The following is a 17964-nucleotide window of genomic DNA, read 5'->3' as shown; positions in this document are numbered from 1 at the left end:
GTGTGTCCCCAAAAGTCTTTACAAATCCCTACATAGGAGGGGGCGAGCCTTGCTTGTAGGGGATGAGAGAGAAAGTCACACACACACACACACACACAAGCTCTCTTTACACAAAGGGAATGAGGGACACATGTCAGCTCCCTAGCCCAGATGCCCACAAGGTGTACCCAATTCCTATTGGATGGCCTTGGAGGTGGATCAATGAGAATTAGGCTAGAGTAAATCTAGTTTAATTAATTTAAAAACACTTAATAAAATAATTAATGAGAATTAAGTCCTCTAGAAGACTATTGGACAGTCTCCCAAGGGGTCCAATGACCATTCAGCAGCCCATGGCTTGCCTGATTGCTATTGGCCAGGAGGCAAAGGGGTCCAATGAGAGTTGTCAAGGCTAGGGACTTGCTACGCGCCGTGTGCGAGCCACAAAGGCTCCTAGCACACAGTCATACAACAGACAAGCTCACAAGGAAGAATGGTGTGTCACTCACCTTCCTACGTAGTTGCGAATGAAGGATTCCCGCGCCGCGAAGAAGAGGGAGACGCCGCTACGCCGTTTATTGCACAATGAGAGAATGAGTAAAAATTAGGTTTAGTGGCTTTTATATGAGCTCACCCCATTCACACTTGGGCGCCCATACTTAGCCAACTAACTCCTTGAATATTCCAGTTAGAGTGCGCCTGTCATCGGCGATCACCCTTACCCTGTTCTTATTGGTCCGACAAGCCCGGTACCTGACTCTAAATAATACAACGTTTATAGATCATAGGGTGTCCGTGTGCCGTGAGGGTTAACATGCCCCCCTTCCTGATGTAGATTCCGTCCTCGGAAGCTATCCAGTTGAAGCTCGTTCGTCGAGATGGAAGAGTAGTCGACATGGATGTGCGTAGCCTTCTTCAATCACTGCAAAATCAAACAACATTGCCACAGTAATTGCATTCTCATATACAATTAAAAATCATATGCAATAGACAGACAAAGTGATTGGTAACAAAATTTTAGGCAATTTGTCAGCAATAAACATTAAATTGCAATATAATCAAATGCATAAACAGATGTAAAGGTAAAAAATTAAACAAGTCCGGGGTCGCTAATTTAACGGTCAAAAGGCACTAGAGCTCGACTATTAATACCATGAGTAACTTCTCAATTTTTTCTGGTCAATTAAGTTGTTTAATCGCGATAGCCAAGTATTTGATGTTCGAGGGCTGACTAGAGGCTATACCTAGAAGACCTTGTAGTTAAGCTACGATAAAAGGAATTTCTCATGAAATCATCGCCTGACTGATTACCTTTTCTTTGACCCCCCAAAGTCTTTTCACATTGATTCAATTTTGATGTCTGTGCTTATTTTGTATGCCTTGGGTTTTTTGCTTTTCAAGGAAAAGCTCCCACGCTGGGAACCTCTAGGGCTCTAGTACCATAGGCGATACATGTGAGTGAAGTACCAATTTAAGCAGGGATTTCTCTTCCAGCTTAAAATTTTACATTGTGGCACTTTGATTTTTTGTTTGTTCATTTTCAGCATTTTAATTTTGTAACTTTGGGGGGTCATATAACATTGTTACCCTCCCCAGGCTCATCACATTAGTAAACTCCCTTTATAATACTTAAGCTAAAGGTCAATAGGGTTAAGCCCACTAGAAAGCCCTAGTACATTTCACACAATGCTACCTAAATCGGATTAAGAACCTAAGTAACCATTGCTTATTAGGAAGGCATTCCCCATGGTATTAAGAGAAGATTTCTAATACCTAGCTTGGTCAAACTAGCTTAGTCGGACTAAATCAAGCCTAGACAAGTGATTATGACAAAACATTACATTGAATTAAATGTTTGATACTAAGCAAATGCGCTGAATATTATGCTACCAATCACAATCAAAGCAGACAAACATGGATGCAAAAAGATAAGGGCAATGCTAATGGACATAAAACACCTGTTTGTGTTGATGGTCGCGCTTGATTTGAAGTGTGAACGAGAGAAAGGTTCCATGAAGGTCCAAATCCTATTAATAGCAACACGCTCCTGTACACACTAGGAAACAAAAGGAATACTTCCAGAAGGCACATTAGTGGGAAAAGGTACCAACACTTATTGAACACAACAAAAAACATAAGGAACCCTAACCTAATTATTTGCACTCCCCCTAAAGAGTCAAGGGAATAGGATATTGTAGAGGTTGGGGGGAAACCCTAAGGCTAAACCCCTATCCTCGTCGTCGAGATAAACAAAGTCATCATCCATGAGATCATATGTGCCATCTGTGTAGTCATGTAAATTTTCTTCTTCATCATATGTGCCCATGTTTACTAAGAAGGTCACTAGACGCCTATAGTCATCTTGGTCAAAAGGGTAGGCTTGTGCAATAGGAGAAACGCTCTCTACTAAGTATGGATCAGACGTGGTCAAGAGACGTATCAGCCATTCTAACTCTTCAAAATTCCTCTCACATGCTAGCGTACCTATCAAATCCCATTCACATGCAAGCACTGGAAAGACCATGTGAAATATTTGTGAAAAGTAACGAGGGTACCTCTCACCCAAGGCAGGAGTGGATGACTCTAGCGTACTAGTCATATCTGTACACGCAAATAGATGATGGTTAGAGTGCAAATATTACAAGGGTCGTGTTCTTGTGAATAATTTGTTTTTATGATTTGTGTGATGGCTCTTGCTATTTTACTTTTTTATCTTGTTTTTGTGAGTATAAGGCTTTATATATACATTCCCTAAGATCGGAGATTAAGAGGTCAAGGAGAAAGGTTGAGAGGGAAGCAAGTGAATGATGGATGTCCACAAACACTCCCCCCTTCCTTGGGTAGATCATACCGTTTGAAATGAGCTTGTCACCCTTTGAAACCAATTGTTCCAGTTGGTAATAGGTGAGGATTTTTGCCAGTAGTTTTGTATTACCCTAGGTGCCTCGTCAAGTTGCAAGGGTGGTAAGGTACTCTCCCATGATCGAACTTGAAGTGGTTTATCAGGTGATTCTTGAACACTGGGAGGTGTGGATTCTTTTGTAGCTTCATTGAGGTCCATTACTATAGATGGAGGCTGTGTAGAAGCTTTTACCTCTATGGATGTATTACATGAGGAGCTAGAAGCTTCATGGAACTCCCCCCTTCCTGAGCTAGGTGGAATAAATTGGGTTTGCCTTGGAGCCCAAACTAGCTCTGGACTAGGTGTGTAGCATTCTGTGATCTTTCCCTTCCCACGGTCTGCCATTGGCTTTAGCGTTACACTGTTTGACTCATATGGGTTTGTTGTCGATAGGGAAGGACACATTTTACGTTTAGGTACCCAAATTTGCTCATTTCCATCATAGTATCCTTGGGCTTTTAATAGTCGTTTAGGAATCCAGCGCCACGTTTTCTTACATTTCTTGGAGCGAGTGGGACGTTTCTTATGAGGCTTCCGTTTTTTAGCATCAGCCATGGTTACTAAAGAAGCTTTAGGGACCCACTTGTATGCTTTCTTTGTTATATTAGGATGGTTCTTGTGTGTCTCAAGCTTTCTTTCAACTACATCAGTTGAAGATCTAGAGAGTTGGGCTATGGGGACGTATGGTTCAACCTCCTGGACATGCAATGTCTTGGGTTTTATTTCCTTAGGCAATATCTCAGGGACTATGGCTTGAGTGGTAGGGATAAGAGTTGGTTTTTGCATTGTGACACCCCCAGTCCCCCAATCAATAGTGCATTTGGTGGCTATCATTCACGTGCGTCCTAGGCTTATATTACCCTCCATAGTTCCAGTAGGCATGACCAAAAAGTCTTGAGCTACAATTCCATTGTCATAACTGACAGAAGTGTGCCAGATTCCAAAAACCGTATTTTTTTTCTTGTTGACACCCTTGGATAATACTCTCACATAGAGGTGGCTTCCCTAACTGACACCACACCCCATAGGATAGCAGATTATATTTAGCATCCGTGTCCAATAAGGCGTTATATAGCACTTTTCCATAGGCACTATTTAACTCAATAGGGTATCGTAGAGGTGTGTCAGAGTCCAACCAATCCTCTTCGATTTCCACGTGGAATGCATTTGTGACTCCAAGGTTAGCCTCTCGTTTTTGTCTTATACGTTGTTGTCGCTCCTTAGCCTCAGCTTGAGCTTGTATCTTGTTTAACTCGGTTTGTGCTTTGGCGGCCTTCTATGAATGGCCCGTAGTTCTTCTTGGCTTAAAGGATCATAATATCTTTTGAATTTACTCCCATTGAGGAATCCACTGGTTTCAACTCCATCAAGAGTTTCCACACGAAGGGTACCTTGTGGGGTAATTTCACATACTCTATATGGTCCTTTACCAGCATATTTCAACTTTTTCTTCTCTTTACGTACTCCATACATAAGGACTTTATCACCAACTTTGATGTCCTTGTCCTTCACATGGCGATCAAACCACTTCTTTCTCCTATCCTTTTCCACAAGAGAATTTTGCACAGCCAACTGTTTCTCTTCATCTAGTTTTTCTAAGATATACAAACGCTCGGTTAAGGGGTTACCATTCCATCCTTCTTGCGAAGCTACCCTAAGACTAGGAATGACAAACTCCCAAGGCATAACCGCTTCTTGGCCGTATACCATTTTGAATGGCGTACAATTAATAGCCACTTTATAAGCAGTACGATAAGCCCATAGAGCAGATGTCAACTTCAAATCCCAATCAGTGCGATGAGCTTCTACCGTCTTGGTTAAAATAGAGATTAGAGTCTTGTTGGTGCTCTCGGCTTGTCCATTAGCTTGCGGGTAATAAGGTGTAGACTTATGGTGGGATATCAAAAAGGTCATGGTAAGCTCTCTTATTACCTCATTTATAAAATGGGTACCATTATCACTAACAATTTCAAAAGGGCAACCAAATCTTGTGATAATGTTCTCAAAAAGAAACTTAGCTGTTGTCCTCGCGTCAGCTTTTTGTGAAGCCTTAGCTTCAACCCACTTTGTTACATAGTCCATAGCAACTAGAATATATCGAGATTGAGTGTTGCGAGCTGCGGGACTAATTGGACCTACAAAGTCTAAGCCCCATTTTTTAAATGGTTGGGTTACTTTAATAGGATGTAAGGGCATTCTGTCTTTGCGCTGTGTGGTCTTGTAACGTTGGCACTCATCACACCCTTTTGTAAAAAGTGATGCATCCTTAAATAAAGTTGGCCACCAATAGCCTGATTGCAACACCTTTCTAGCAGTCAGGTCTCCTGAAAAATGTCCTCCTGCTATGCCCATATGTGCTTCTTGCAAGATATACAAATATTCATCCTCGCGGGCACAACGCCTAAGAATATCGTCCTTGCCTAGTCTATACAGAGTTCAGGCAATCAAACAATAGGGTTCACATTCTTTTACTAGCCTTCGGGCGATATCCTTACGAAGTTCCTTGGGTGGAAAACCATTAACTAAAAAGTTAACAATGTTCTCACTCCATTCAGGCATAGTCTCAACTATGAATAGGGAAGTATCGGGTAATTCATCATCAACTCCTGTAGGGGCTTCACCATTGGGTATGCGAGACAAATGATCAGCCATGACGTGCCTTTTACCGGGTCTCACTACAATCGTGAAATCAAACTCCAGAAGAATTAACAACCATCGTGTGATTCTTCCTGTGGAGCATGGCTTGTTTACCAGATACAACAACGCTTGATGATCCACATAAAATACAAACTTGTTTGCCAGAAGGTAGTAGCGAAATTTCTTTACTGCATAAACCATTGCTAAACCTTCTCGCTCTGTAGTGGTGTAGTTCCTTTCAGCATCGTTCAATTGACGGCTTGCAAAGCTAATGGGATAGTCCAATTTATGTTCTCCTGGTTGAGTGAGAACACACCCAATAGCAAAGTTTGATGCATCAATATGCACATGGAAAATGACATCCCAGTTAGGTGTCCTTAAAATCGGAGCACTTGCTAGTGTTTTCTTCAATTGTTCATAGGCCTGGTCACACTCTTCAGTCCATTTAAATTCAATGAGAAGCTTGTACAAAGGACGTGCTATCTCAGCGAAAAATAAAATAAACCGTCGATAATAACCCACGTGTCCCATGAACCTTTGAACTCCCTTGTAATTGGTTGGTGGTGGTAACTCTAGAATCACTTTAATTTTGCTCTCATCGGTTGAGATACCATTCTTAGATACTATATGCCCTAAAATAACTCCATGCTTGACCCAAAATTGGCATTTGAACGGGTTCAATGAGATACGATATAACCTACACTTTTCAAACACCTTCTGCAAACATGATAAATGTTCTTTCCAAGAAGAGTAAACACAAAGGTCGTTTAAGAAAGCTTCACAAAACTCTCTCAAATATTCTTTAAAAGTAGTGTTTATTAATCGTTGGAATGTAACAGGGGCATTTGTTAAGCCAAAAGCCATCACACAAAATGCAAACACGCCAAATTCTGTGATGAAGGCAGTTTTAGCTTGGTCCTCTAGCGCTATCGTGATTTGGTTGTAGCCTGAGTACCCATCTAGAAAGCTATAAGCTTCCTTGCCTGCAACTCTTTCGAGTACATGTTCGGAATATGGTAGGGGGTAATGGTCTCTTCTAGTAGCTGCATTAACTTTTTTGAGGTCCACGCACACCCTGAGTTTCCCATTCTTTTTTGGCACGATAACTATTGGAGACACCCATTCAGAGTGTTCAATAGGATATATGAACCCACATTTGATAAGCTTTTCTAGTTCTTCTTGAATGATCCTTGCGTACTTAGGATTCATCGGGTAGGGTCTTTGTTGTACGGGCTTCACAGTGCTAATCATAGGGATTGTATGTTGGACCACAAAAGGTGGAACACCTTTCATATCATAGTATGTCCAAGCGAATATGTCCTTGAATTCCTTGAGAAGCTCTTTGAGGACCGTCTCTTCAACTTCTGTGAGGTCTTGGGCAATAAAAACAGGTTTTGATTCTTCACCGAGGTCGGCTAATTCTATTTCTTTAACTATTGCCGGACCATCATAGATTCCATTATTCCCATCGATAGGTATTCTTTGGGCTTTTGTGTACACAACCTTTGCTTCCCCTGTGGTGTAAGATTTGAAATGTTCTGGTGCAGGATGCAAGTCTGTGGATTCTGGTTGTGCTTTGGTCTGTGCTTCCATTTCTGCTTTCTTGTGTTGTCGAGCTAACTCTTGGTTTTGACGCCTCCTTGCAATGCGGCTCAACTTTGGCTTGTCTATGATCTCTAATTGGGCTATGTCATGGGGTCGTGGTCTACACCACATAACATTTTGGAGATATTCACCCCAATCGTCTACCAATTTTCGATGAGCATCACATGCTCCTATATAACTGAGCCATTATGTTGAGGATCTCTTCTTTTTTATCCTAGCACGTACATTGGCTCGATATCGATGCCTCTTAAAGTTTTTCTTTTTCTTATTTGAGACCTGCTTTTGATTTGCATTTAGATCTGGCTCACTAAAGGAGTCCTCGTGGGTGTCCTCTTCACTCTCGGAGGAGCTATCATCGGTTGATGTGCTCGGTCCTTCCGAATGTTTTGACTTTGAACTTGCTCCACTCTCTAATTCATGAGATTCAGAATCCGTTTCACTCTGGGAGTCCGTGTCTGAGTGGTGTTGGTCAAAGTCTTCTATTGAGCTATCAGTGTCACTGTCAGATTGGTCTACAATTGCCTTGCCCTTAGAAGATGCATGTATGGCACTTATCATGTTCAGAGGTGCAATTTATGGTACCTCTTCCCCCTCTGGTGTGACCCAAGTGGTTCCTCTATTTCCCCAGGTATCTATGGTTGCAGCTATGTGTACCCAGTCTACGTTGTCTGATTCCGTCATACCCGGTAACACATCCATGTAAGGAGAATCTTGGCCAATGTCTGTATCCTTCTTACAAGTGTAACAATATTGTAGTGGGGCCGAGTGAACTGTGGTGTCAGAGCGATGATCAATAATGGTTTTACTCCCTAAGGGGTGTACCTTACCAGTCACCAAATCCACTCTAAGGACAGAGTCTTGGAATTGCAAATAGACATGATTTTTAGACCAATCATGAACCATTTGTGCTTCCCTCATGAATGGTCGTCCTAAAATCATTTCATATGACATAAGGTGTTTAGAGAAATCCATTACAATGAACGTATATCGTACCTTGTGTCCTAGAACTTTGATCTTAAGATCCTTGAGCATCCCCATAGGTTTGGCTATGGTACCATTTGCCATCTTTACCACAATGTTAGTAACACTGAGGCGGGGTTTTCCCATGGATTCCCAACAATATTTTGTAACGATGCTAACTCCCGCACCACCATCAAGAATTCCCTTTATAGTTAATCCCTTGGTAGTGATGGGTAGGGTCGCATTAGACTCGTCGCCTTCAAAATACTGCCCTAATTCGTTAATGGGTACCTCGATCACAGACTCGTGTCCATCTAAGTCAAGTGATTGCACATGATTTTCCTCATCAATCATAATCGAGTCAGGCCTATTTGGTTGCGCAAACTGCGGTAATCCCGTTCGTAGCTCTCCGTTAAGGAATGCTCGAAGTGCAAGGAATAACTCAGGATCTCCATACAGCTTTGCTATGATCGTGGTTCGGACCTCAGAAGACATGAAGTCCACTAGTTTGGCAACATTCATTGGCATTTTGCAGGGTGTAGGTCCTTGACTAGGAACTGGTGAGGATGGAATCTCATATTCCTCAATGGGATCAGGTATTCCTTCGTTAAACATCCTTTCCAACAAGAAAGGTGTATGCTCACTTTCTGATGTCCCGTCCTCACTCCCTTCTTGGATGATACTAGGTATGGCTAACGGTCTATGGTTCATGTGGGGTGGATGAACTTGCGTGGGAAACACTGTGTCATGAATTTTGACATGCATGGGTTCTGGTTCTAGTTTCCTTTGAGTCTCCTCCACCAAACCTCTTAGATGTTTCACCTGCTCAATCTCGTCTACTGGGTTTGGGTACGTCCCAATCTTCTTTTTACGATTCTTCCCTTTTTGCCCCTGCGGTTTATCTTGGGGGTCTTGGATTGGATTTGGAAACACTTGTGGTGTTTTCAGAGGCTCTTTATGGTTTTCTCTTATTCGGTTTTCATTTGGTTCCATGTTACGGTTTTCTTTGTCGGTCTTTCCCTTTGTGGTATTGGTTCTAGTCTCCATTGTCTCGATTGAATCTGAATCATCCTCGAGGTCATTCATATACACGGGGTCATCTCCTGTTCCTATGTTTGTTTTGGAACTTGGCTTTGAATTTCCCGTATTCTGCGACCTCTTCCTTCGTGTCTTCTTTTTCTTTGCTTGGATAACTGACGCGGTATCTCTCTCTTCGAGGATATGACCTGGCCCTTGAAGCATGGACCGTGTAATCGCATAAGCGGGTGCGACGGGTGGTATTGGCGATGTCACACTAGCAATTTCGACCAAATTTAGGGGTGTGATTTTAGGCGCATTTGGGTTATAGGGGCATTGGGCAATCAAGTGATCTATGCCACAACAATTACATGTGAGTATTGGCATTGCAGACGTGCTCCCTTGATTCATTTGCATCTGTGCAGCATTCTTTTGCAGCCTAATAGGGCACTCCGTTGCCCGATGTGGTCCACCACACTCGTAGCATTGAAGAGGTGGCCTCCTAGCCTGGGTGTTGATATTTTGACCTCTGGATGCGAGAGCAGCAGCTTGATAAACCGGCTTGACTTGCCCCCAACAATCTTCCATGTAGTATATAGGACACTCTTCCAATATATCAAGTCCGTAGGCAATACTAGTGTCTATTTCCTCCTCACAGCCATCTGCATAAGCATTAGATGGCTTGAAACCCACTTGGTTCATAGGGGCGACTCTTGGATGCGGGGGCTGCGGTCCTAGCACAGAAGGTGGTAGCGGTGTAGCTTGTACAACATTTTGAGATCTAGGGACCATGTGTTGCGGTAGTTGTTTGATCAACAGGTGGAGCAGGCATCAATAGAGGAGCTCGAGGTGCATCCGTCCAAGCTACAGGTGGTCTATTTGCCATCATACGTTTGATCATTAAACAATCCTTAGCTTGGTGACCATACCTACCACATGCGTTGCAAGTTCCATTAAATTTTACTCTAAACGTAGGGCACTCACTAGTGCTATGTGGACCTAAGCAAATGGAACACCATTGTTGCTCCCTTCTTGGATACATGTGACTATTTTGAGGGGGTCGATTATCCTTAAGAGACTCTTGGATTGCCTTGGTGAGGTCTGTCAAGAATGTCTCAAATACCTTTGGCTCATTGGCAATGGGCTTTGCAGTCATGGGTTCATACTCAATGGCTTGTGAGCTAGTGGATCTCGTGTTAGTAGACACCCTCATGCCTGCTATCATCAAGTTGTCCTCTAATTGGATTGCATTGGCAGTGACATCTTCCCAGGTTGTGATACCTCTAATCACTAGTCCATTATAGATTCCTTCATTCCTCAACCCTCGAATGAATCGATCAAGCAGTTGGTTATTGTTGAAGCGCTCATTTACAGGGCAGCGAGAGTTTAAGTGCTTTAGACGACTAATGAAGTCTCTTACTGACTCTCCTTCCTTACGTTCGGCCTTCTGTAGCTTAGATGCTACACCCCAAAGCACACCTTCTCGTATGTACTCCTTTAGAAACAACCTTCGAAGGGTAGGGTAGATTGTTTTCTCGTCCACCCTTAGGGTTCTATACCAATCTCCAGCCTTCCCACTTAATGTCAAGCTTAAGGCATTGCACTTATGTAGTTCGTTGCGTTCCCCTAAGGAATCACATAGTTGTTCAAACACTTCAATGTGTTTTCTAGCATCTTCGTCCCCATTGAATTTTTGCGTGAGTTTGGCAATTTGTACTGCCTTACTTCTAGGCTCTCTATCAGATGCATGACGCATATTTCCGCGGTAGATCGACCTATGGTTTGAGCAAACGCTGCCAAGTCACCTATGTGAGGAGGCAGGGCCGCTGGAGGTACTCTTGGAATCATATGTGGGAGAGGGACGGGTACCGGTCTTGGCATATGTGTGGATGATGCAGGAGATGGAACATAACCGGGCATAGGTCCACTCGGATAAGGGCTAGGGAGCGGCACTCGAGGAGCATAAACAAGTGGTACAATTGGAGGTGTGGGGGCCATGTGTGCATAAGGGGCTAGAGGCACATACGGTCGAGGCCCCATATTAGGTACTACGACACTAGGTAGTGGCACTGCGCTAACCGTAGATGTCATCGGTACATTCTCTGTCAGGCCTATCCCTGGAGTGAGCACTGTGTTTTCCTTAATAGAGGGTTGAGCCAAGTTAGGGAAGCTAAAGTTGTCGCTCGGAGGCTCAGATTGCATAGAGACCCCAGGTGAAATGACGTAAGATGGGTCCATGGGACTCCTTAGAGGAGTCTCCATTTGTGATAGAGTAGGCTGTTGAGCCTTGCTCGTATCCAGAAATCTCATGGGGCCAGTTGAGAGTATATTTACCCCTCGGTTTTGCCTTTCTGATTGAATAATGCCATGGATAACATTACAGATCATTTTCTGTTGATCTTCGATGCTCGTGGCACTAGAGGTGGATTGTACAATCTCTATCCATCCTACATGGTAGGCGTGGCCAGAGTGTAGATCCGTCAACACCTCAGTGTGGAGGTCGTATGTCCAATGATCATTAATAAACAATCCTTCTAGAGTCGACGTGTTAACGGTTTCTTGTGAGGTAGAAGCAATGTTGCTCCCCGTGGTTTTACTTGTCACCAACGGTACTCTAGAGGGAACTTCTGAAGGAGGCAGCTCAACAGGGCCTTCTTGGTAAGAAGTTGGCAGGATATCCACATGGACACTCTTTGAGGGTGTGGGGTCCACGTGCGATGTGAAAGGAGAGTCCACTTCCCCACCCCCTTCGTGTGCTTCATTTGCATCAGGTTTCGAGCGAGTAGCTCTACCTAATGTTTCCTTGAAACGGCTAAACATACTAGTACTAGGCTGTGGAGCTTCGGGAGGTGCATGGCCTTCTCTCTCAGTGTTTTGGGTAGGGTATGCTTCCATGATTTCTGAGTCGGAGGAGGAATCACTAGCGGCTATTTTAGGGTCTTGGGTGGTGCTACCTTGTGTCCCCGCTGAGGGTCTAGAGCCTATCGTGGATGGGTAATGGGTGTCCGTATGAACAGAGGCACCCTCAATATGCTCGTGTTCTAGCACCCGCCCAGAGCATAAGTGCATGTGCTTTTGATACCCTAAGGTGTCAAAAGGCTGCTCTAGGAGGCCTTGTGACTAGTTTTTTGCGTGTTTTTTGTTTGTTTTTTTGCTAGATTTTTTAGAGCGTGTCGTGGAATGGGCCGTGTGATAGCTCGAAACGAGCATATCGCTAGGAGGGACGCGCTGTGCTTTACAGCCCACCGTTTGGTTCTATTTTGCTCCAGAAAAGACTGAAATAGTCTTTTCCTAGCTGGGGAACTAGGCTCCAAATAGCAAGTCTAAGAGTGCAAGTGGGAAGAGAAGGGAGGAGAGTGGAGGACTTGCCCCACATGCTCTCATTCCCTCTTGAGGGGGTAGGGTATATATATAAGAGTGAGTCTAGTATATATCATAAGATTGAGGATTGAGGCTTGGGCTTGGGGAAATGATCCTGATCCCGATCAAAATTTTAGTGATCCCCCCCGTCACTCACGCTTGGGCTTGGGGAAATGATCCCGATCCCGATCAAAATTTTAGTGATCCCCCCCGTCACTCACGCTTAAATATTTTTGATTTTTTCCCGTCCGTTTTTATAACCTTCCCCTCGCTCACGTTTTTTTGGGCTTGGGCTTGGGGAAACGATCCCGATCAAAATTTTAGTGATCCCCCCCGTCACTCACGCTTAAATATTTTTGATTTTTTCCCGTCCGTTTTTATAACCTCCCCCTCGCTCACGTTTTTTTTTTTTTTTGGGATATTATTTGGTACGCGTTTTGGTGCGCGTTGACCTCACCTAACTATTTACTGTCCCACCTACCTACTGACTTGCTGATCAGTGGTTCACCTAATTACTAACCTACTTAATTAACTAACTGTGCGCCTAACTGTGCACAAACCAGAAAATGCAGAAAATTGAAACTTGACAGAACTGTGTAGTGCAAACCAGAAAATGCAAGAAACGCAGAAACGCAAGAAACGCTAACTGTGTAAGCTGAAATCTGAGCTTAATAGAACTAGCAAAACAGAGCTTAACAGAACACAGAAAACTTGAATGCAGTCAACAACATTGTGTCTTTCTCTACTGTTTTTGCATAACAACAATAATCAAACTTAAGCCGCGCCTTTCCTACATAAAAAATAGCTTCAATACAATTTACAGGTCGCCATTGGAGCTTCACGCGCAGCAGCTCCCCGGCAACGGCGCCAAAAATGTGAAGGCTAGGGACTTGATACGCGCCGTGTGCGAGCCACAAAGGCTCCTAGCACACAGTCATACAACAGACAAGCTCACAAGGAAGAATGGTGTGTCACTCACCTTCCTGCGTAGTTGCGAATGAAGGATTCCCGCGCCGCGAAGAAGAGGGAGACGCCGCTACGCCGCGCTCAACCGCCTCGCCGTCGTCGTGCCGTCGCAACGCTCGATCACACACACACTCTCACACTCTCTCTCTCTCACACGTACACACACACACACACACACACACACACACACACACACAAGGAGATGGTGAAGGAGAAGGTGGAGATGGAGCAAGAGCAGCTTCTATTGCACAATGAGAGAATGAGTAAAAATTAGGTTTAGTGGCTTTTATATGAGCTCACCCCATTCACACTTGGGCGCCCATACTTAGCCAACTAACTCCTTGAATATTCCAGTTAGAGTGTGCCTGTCATCGACGATCACCCTTACCCTGTTCCTATTGGTCCGACAAGCCCGGTACCTGACTCTAAATAATACAACGTTTATAGATCATAGGGTGTCCGTGTGCCGTGAGGGTTAACAAGAGTTTAGTTGAATTATTAAATTACCTAAAGCTTTCACAAAAGGGGACACATGTCAGAAGGCTATCACTTATGCTGCTTAATTGTCATTGGCTAGGGTCCAATGAGAGGGTAGCATGAGCAAATAGCAAGAGGGGTCGACCAAGAGAGAGGGGGGGCTGATTTTTGCAAGGCATTATCACACACACACACACACTCACACAATCTCATGTGTGAAGTAAAGAAGACTCTCTCTCCTTCTCAAGCTTTAATGGAAAGCTTATCACCTACTTCAAGCTTGTGAGAAGGGAGGCCTACACCAACAACTCTTGGCTTTGTGATGTAAATCCAACCAAGAGCCAAGCTTCAATGCATGCTCATCTCTTCTACCATGCTAATTACTAAGCTAAGCTATGCTAATATGAGTGATTATGTGAGGATATGTACATCTTTCTCGTAAGAATACTCCTTCTTCCTCTCAATATACTCTCATACCCTGCTAGCTCTCACCATCTTCGAAGGTGTGTGAGGTCTTGGGTCTGAGACCGGAGACAATTGATGTTGTGGTTGATAAGTGTTTTGCTTAGTGCATGAAGCTTTCATCTTCATTGCACTAGCTAGTCTTGAAGGAACACAAAGAATTGTATTGTACAATGTCTCTCTTGATGGGAGAAACCATAATACAAAGCCTCTTGGAGGGGGGACTGGCTCCAAGCAAATCCGGTCCTCAACTGTTGTCAATTGCTTGATTTCTCTCTCTTTTGAAGTATTGTTCACGCTATCTAACTAGGTGTTATGCTTTTTGTTGCTCTCTCCACCCAAGCACTCTTGTAATTCTCATTAGGAATCTATTCTAATGAAATGTCCGCTATGTTCATGCTAATTTCTGCTACACACAAGTTTTTAGGCCATTAAATGTTACATTGGTATCAGAGCACAAGGTTTCTCTTTTCTTGCTCGAGAAGGGAGGTCCTCAAGCTAGCTATAAATGGTTGGTATTATTAATTGCCTGTGAGTAAGTAGAATAGGGATTTTTCAGCCTTGCAGTGCGCCTGCCTTTGTGTAGCTAATGTGTGCACAATCTCAAGGGCTTTCCTGAGCACATGGGGGCACGCTTTCAAGAAGAGGAGGGAGTCGTTCGTGAACATGTTGGCCAGAAGCTGATTGTTACTGAGCAGAGTTAACCCTTGTATTTCCCCTTGCTCAGCAACAACTTCGAGCATCGTTACAAGAGGATGCGATCCAATAGCAAAGAGAAGCGGGTCCGGGGGGCATCCTTGTATGATCGATCTTTTGGCTTCAAAGGAGCCCACAATTTTATCATTGAACAGGAGCTTTGAATGATCACCTACACCCAGAGCGTGTATCAGTTAATAGAGATGTGGCCCAAGGCCCAATGATTTCATGACATCCTCAATGAAGGACCACACAATCCTATCATAAGCCTAATGGTCACCTACACCCAGAGAATGTATCAATTGATAGAGGCGGCCCAAGGCCCAATGATTTCATGAAATCCTCAATGAAGGACCACACAATCCTATCATAAGCCTTGTTCAAATCAAGCTGCAGCAAAATGCACTCCTGCTTTGTGAAGGCTGCATACTCAATGCCAACTAGTGCTGTCAATATGCTGTCATAAATTGACCTTCCTTTGATAAAACCGTGGTGATGAGGGGAAATGACCCTGCCAAGGAGGGGTGCCATTCTAAGAGCAGCTACCTTGGCAATGATTTTGTACGCAACCGACATCATGGTTATGAGACACCAATGCTTAAGCTGCAAGCAACAAACCTGTTTCGGGATAGGCTTGATACGTCCTCTTTTCACATTGCGATCCAAGGACCCCTTGACTAGATGCTGATTATCCATACAGGTGACCGGGACCTAGGTCCTCCCAAAACTCCCTGAAGAACTCAGTGGTCAGACCATCCTAACCAGGGGATTTCTTCTTGCCCAGAGCTTGCACATCAAGTGAGCACTTGTCTTCATAGAAGGCCATCTCAAGCCGATTGGCTTCAGGTTGGGAGAATTTCCTCTTGACACTCTTGAGCAAGGTTGCTTTGGCTTCATCCACCTCTTGAGAGCGTGTCTTTGGTTGTCCAATGGTTTGGCTAAGGTGATTGAACATCAACCTGGCCGTTTTGTCTTGGTCTTGTGTAGCATTTCCATTCTCATCTGTGAGTGAGTGGATGGTGCCATGAATTTTCTTGATTTTTAGGTCCCTAAAAAAAGTGCTTGATTAGTGCCCTCTAGCTGGAGGAAGGTCTCTCGGGAAATCAATCTCACCCTCTTGACCTCCTTGAGATGCTACTCATCTAGGTTGGCTTCCACTTCAAGCCATTTTACGTGTTCTCCTTTGGAGGCCAGTCCAGAAGCTTTTTTGGAAGTAACCTTAAAGCAACCTCCTCTTCAAGCTGCTTCCAATGCTCTTCTCGAGCGTTTTTAATTGCCACTTCTTCAGAGTAACTTAGTGATTCACTTCTTTCTCGTTCTTTGGATTCCTCCTCTCTTATGGGAGAGAGTCTTCTTTTGGGAGTCTCATCAAGAGGCTTTCTAAGCTCTCTCTCCCAGGAAATCCCTCAAGCACGAAGTTGTTGGATAACTTCGGCTTGCAATGCACTGTGCCCATAGCTTGTTGCAACCTAGTAACAAGATAATTAACAAAATGGGGCATCATCATTAGCACATTCATGTGCAAAATCAAAGTTGTCAATTCATTCTACTCTCTTGATTATTGTCAGCCATGCTAATTAAACTTATGTATAAATTACTTTGTGCTTTGGTACCCTCAAAAGCCTTAGTCGCTACTCTTCTTTACCTTTGAAAATTAGTTCTCAAATAGCCACACCCGTGGTTTCAAAGACTAGTGGAGAGGGTCTAGCATTGCTTGATTGATTCTGGTGCCTGTTGAGCTTGCTAGTAGCTCAATAATGGTTAAGCCAAAGGCAAGCCCCGAGAGACTCCATTATTAAGACTATAGTTCCCAATGGTGTACCTCAGACTAAGTCCTTTTCAACCAAGATATAGATCCTTGTCCCACTTACCCTATTGCAATGAACAGGTCCAACATTTCATGGACAACTTAAGGACTTCTTCTTAAGTAAGAAAAGAGAAACCAATAGCTCTGATACCAATGTAATGGAAAAGGCCTATGAACTTTAAGAATAGCGGAATTAAGAGAACTAGAGTGAGCATTTTTATGAGACTACTTTGAGAACATAGAGAGTGAACTTAGTTAGCGGTAGCAACATAACCATTATACTTAATTAACTTGGCATGAACAATAATTTTTGCAAGAGAGAGAATTAGAGAATTGACAACAATTGAGGACCGGATTTATGTGGAGCCGGTTCCCCCTCCAATAGGCTTTTGTATAATAGATTCTCCCATAAAGAGAGACTTGATACAATACAATCTTTGGTATCCTTGAGACCTAGGTGATGTATTGAAGATGGAAAACTTGATGCATCACAAGTATAACATAAACTTTTTAAAAGCATTAACCATCCCCGGCCTCAGTCCCAAGGCCTCAAACACCTTCGATGGTGGAGAGAGCTAGCGGGGAATGAGGGTAGGAAAGAGGAAGAAGAAACATTCATATGAGAAAGAAATAGTTCCTCACTTGTCATCACTCTTATTGATTAGCATATCATAATAGAATAGTAATGAAGATGGAGAAGATGGCAAGATTAAGCATTGAAGCATGGCTCTTGGTTATATTTGCATTCCATAGACAAGAGTGTTGGTGTAGGCTCTCAACTTCTCAACAAGATTGGAGAAGGAGATGGAGTTCTAGCACTTGGAACTTCACACAATAAGACTGTGTGTGTGTGTGTGTGTGTGGGAGAGTATACCCCTCAAGCTAGCCCTTAAGTTGCTTGGTTCGACGCCCTCTTTTTGGCCTTGCTAGAAGCTCATTGGCTCTCTCAAGCCTAGCCAATCACAAGCCTTGGTCATACCTAGCAATAGGGGTAGTCCTTGGACAAGTGTCCTCGTTTCCCCTTTGAGAGAGAGGACTTGATAAATGCTTAAACAATTAATTTAATTAGCTAAATTATTATTGGACCCCTTTAGTG

The 17964-nt window shown here is 43.5% G+C and overlaps 1 protein-coding gene across 1 annotated transcript in view; it reads right to left on the bottom strand.

Annotated features, from left to right (window-relative positions):
* LOC147445281 (uncharacterized) overlaps positions 1-15637 on the bottom strand; it is a 25103-nt gene extending 9466 nt beyond the window's left edge. Inside the window, exons 1-2 of the mRNA XM_086526037.1 lie at positions 15346-15637; positions 14942-15233 (exon numbers count right to left, since the gene is read on the bottom strand). Of these exons, the coding sequence (XP_086382163.1) occupies positions 14942-15233; positions 15346-15637 (584 nt within the window). The remainder of the gene's footprint in view (positions 1-14941; positions 15234-15345) is intronic.
* Between the last annotated feature and the right edge of the window lie 2327 nt (positions 15638-17964).

This window comes from Adiantum capillus-veneris, chromosome 12 (assembly GCF_014529385.1).
Source record: "Adiantum capillus-veneris isolate H3 chromosome 12, ASM1452938v2, whole genome shotgun sequence".
In the NCBI taxonomy this organism is placed as follows: Eukaryota; Viridiplantae; Streptophyta; class Polypodiopsida; order Polypodiales; family Pteridaceae; genus Adiantum; species Adiantum capillus-veneris.
The sequence above is the reverse complement of the archived record's forward strand: the minus strand, read 5'-3'. Positions and strand labels throughout refer to the sequence as shown.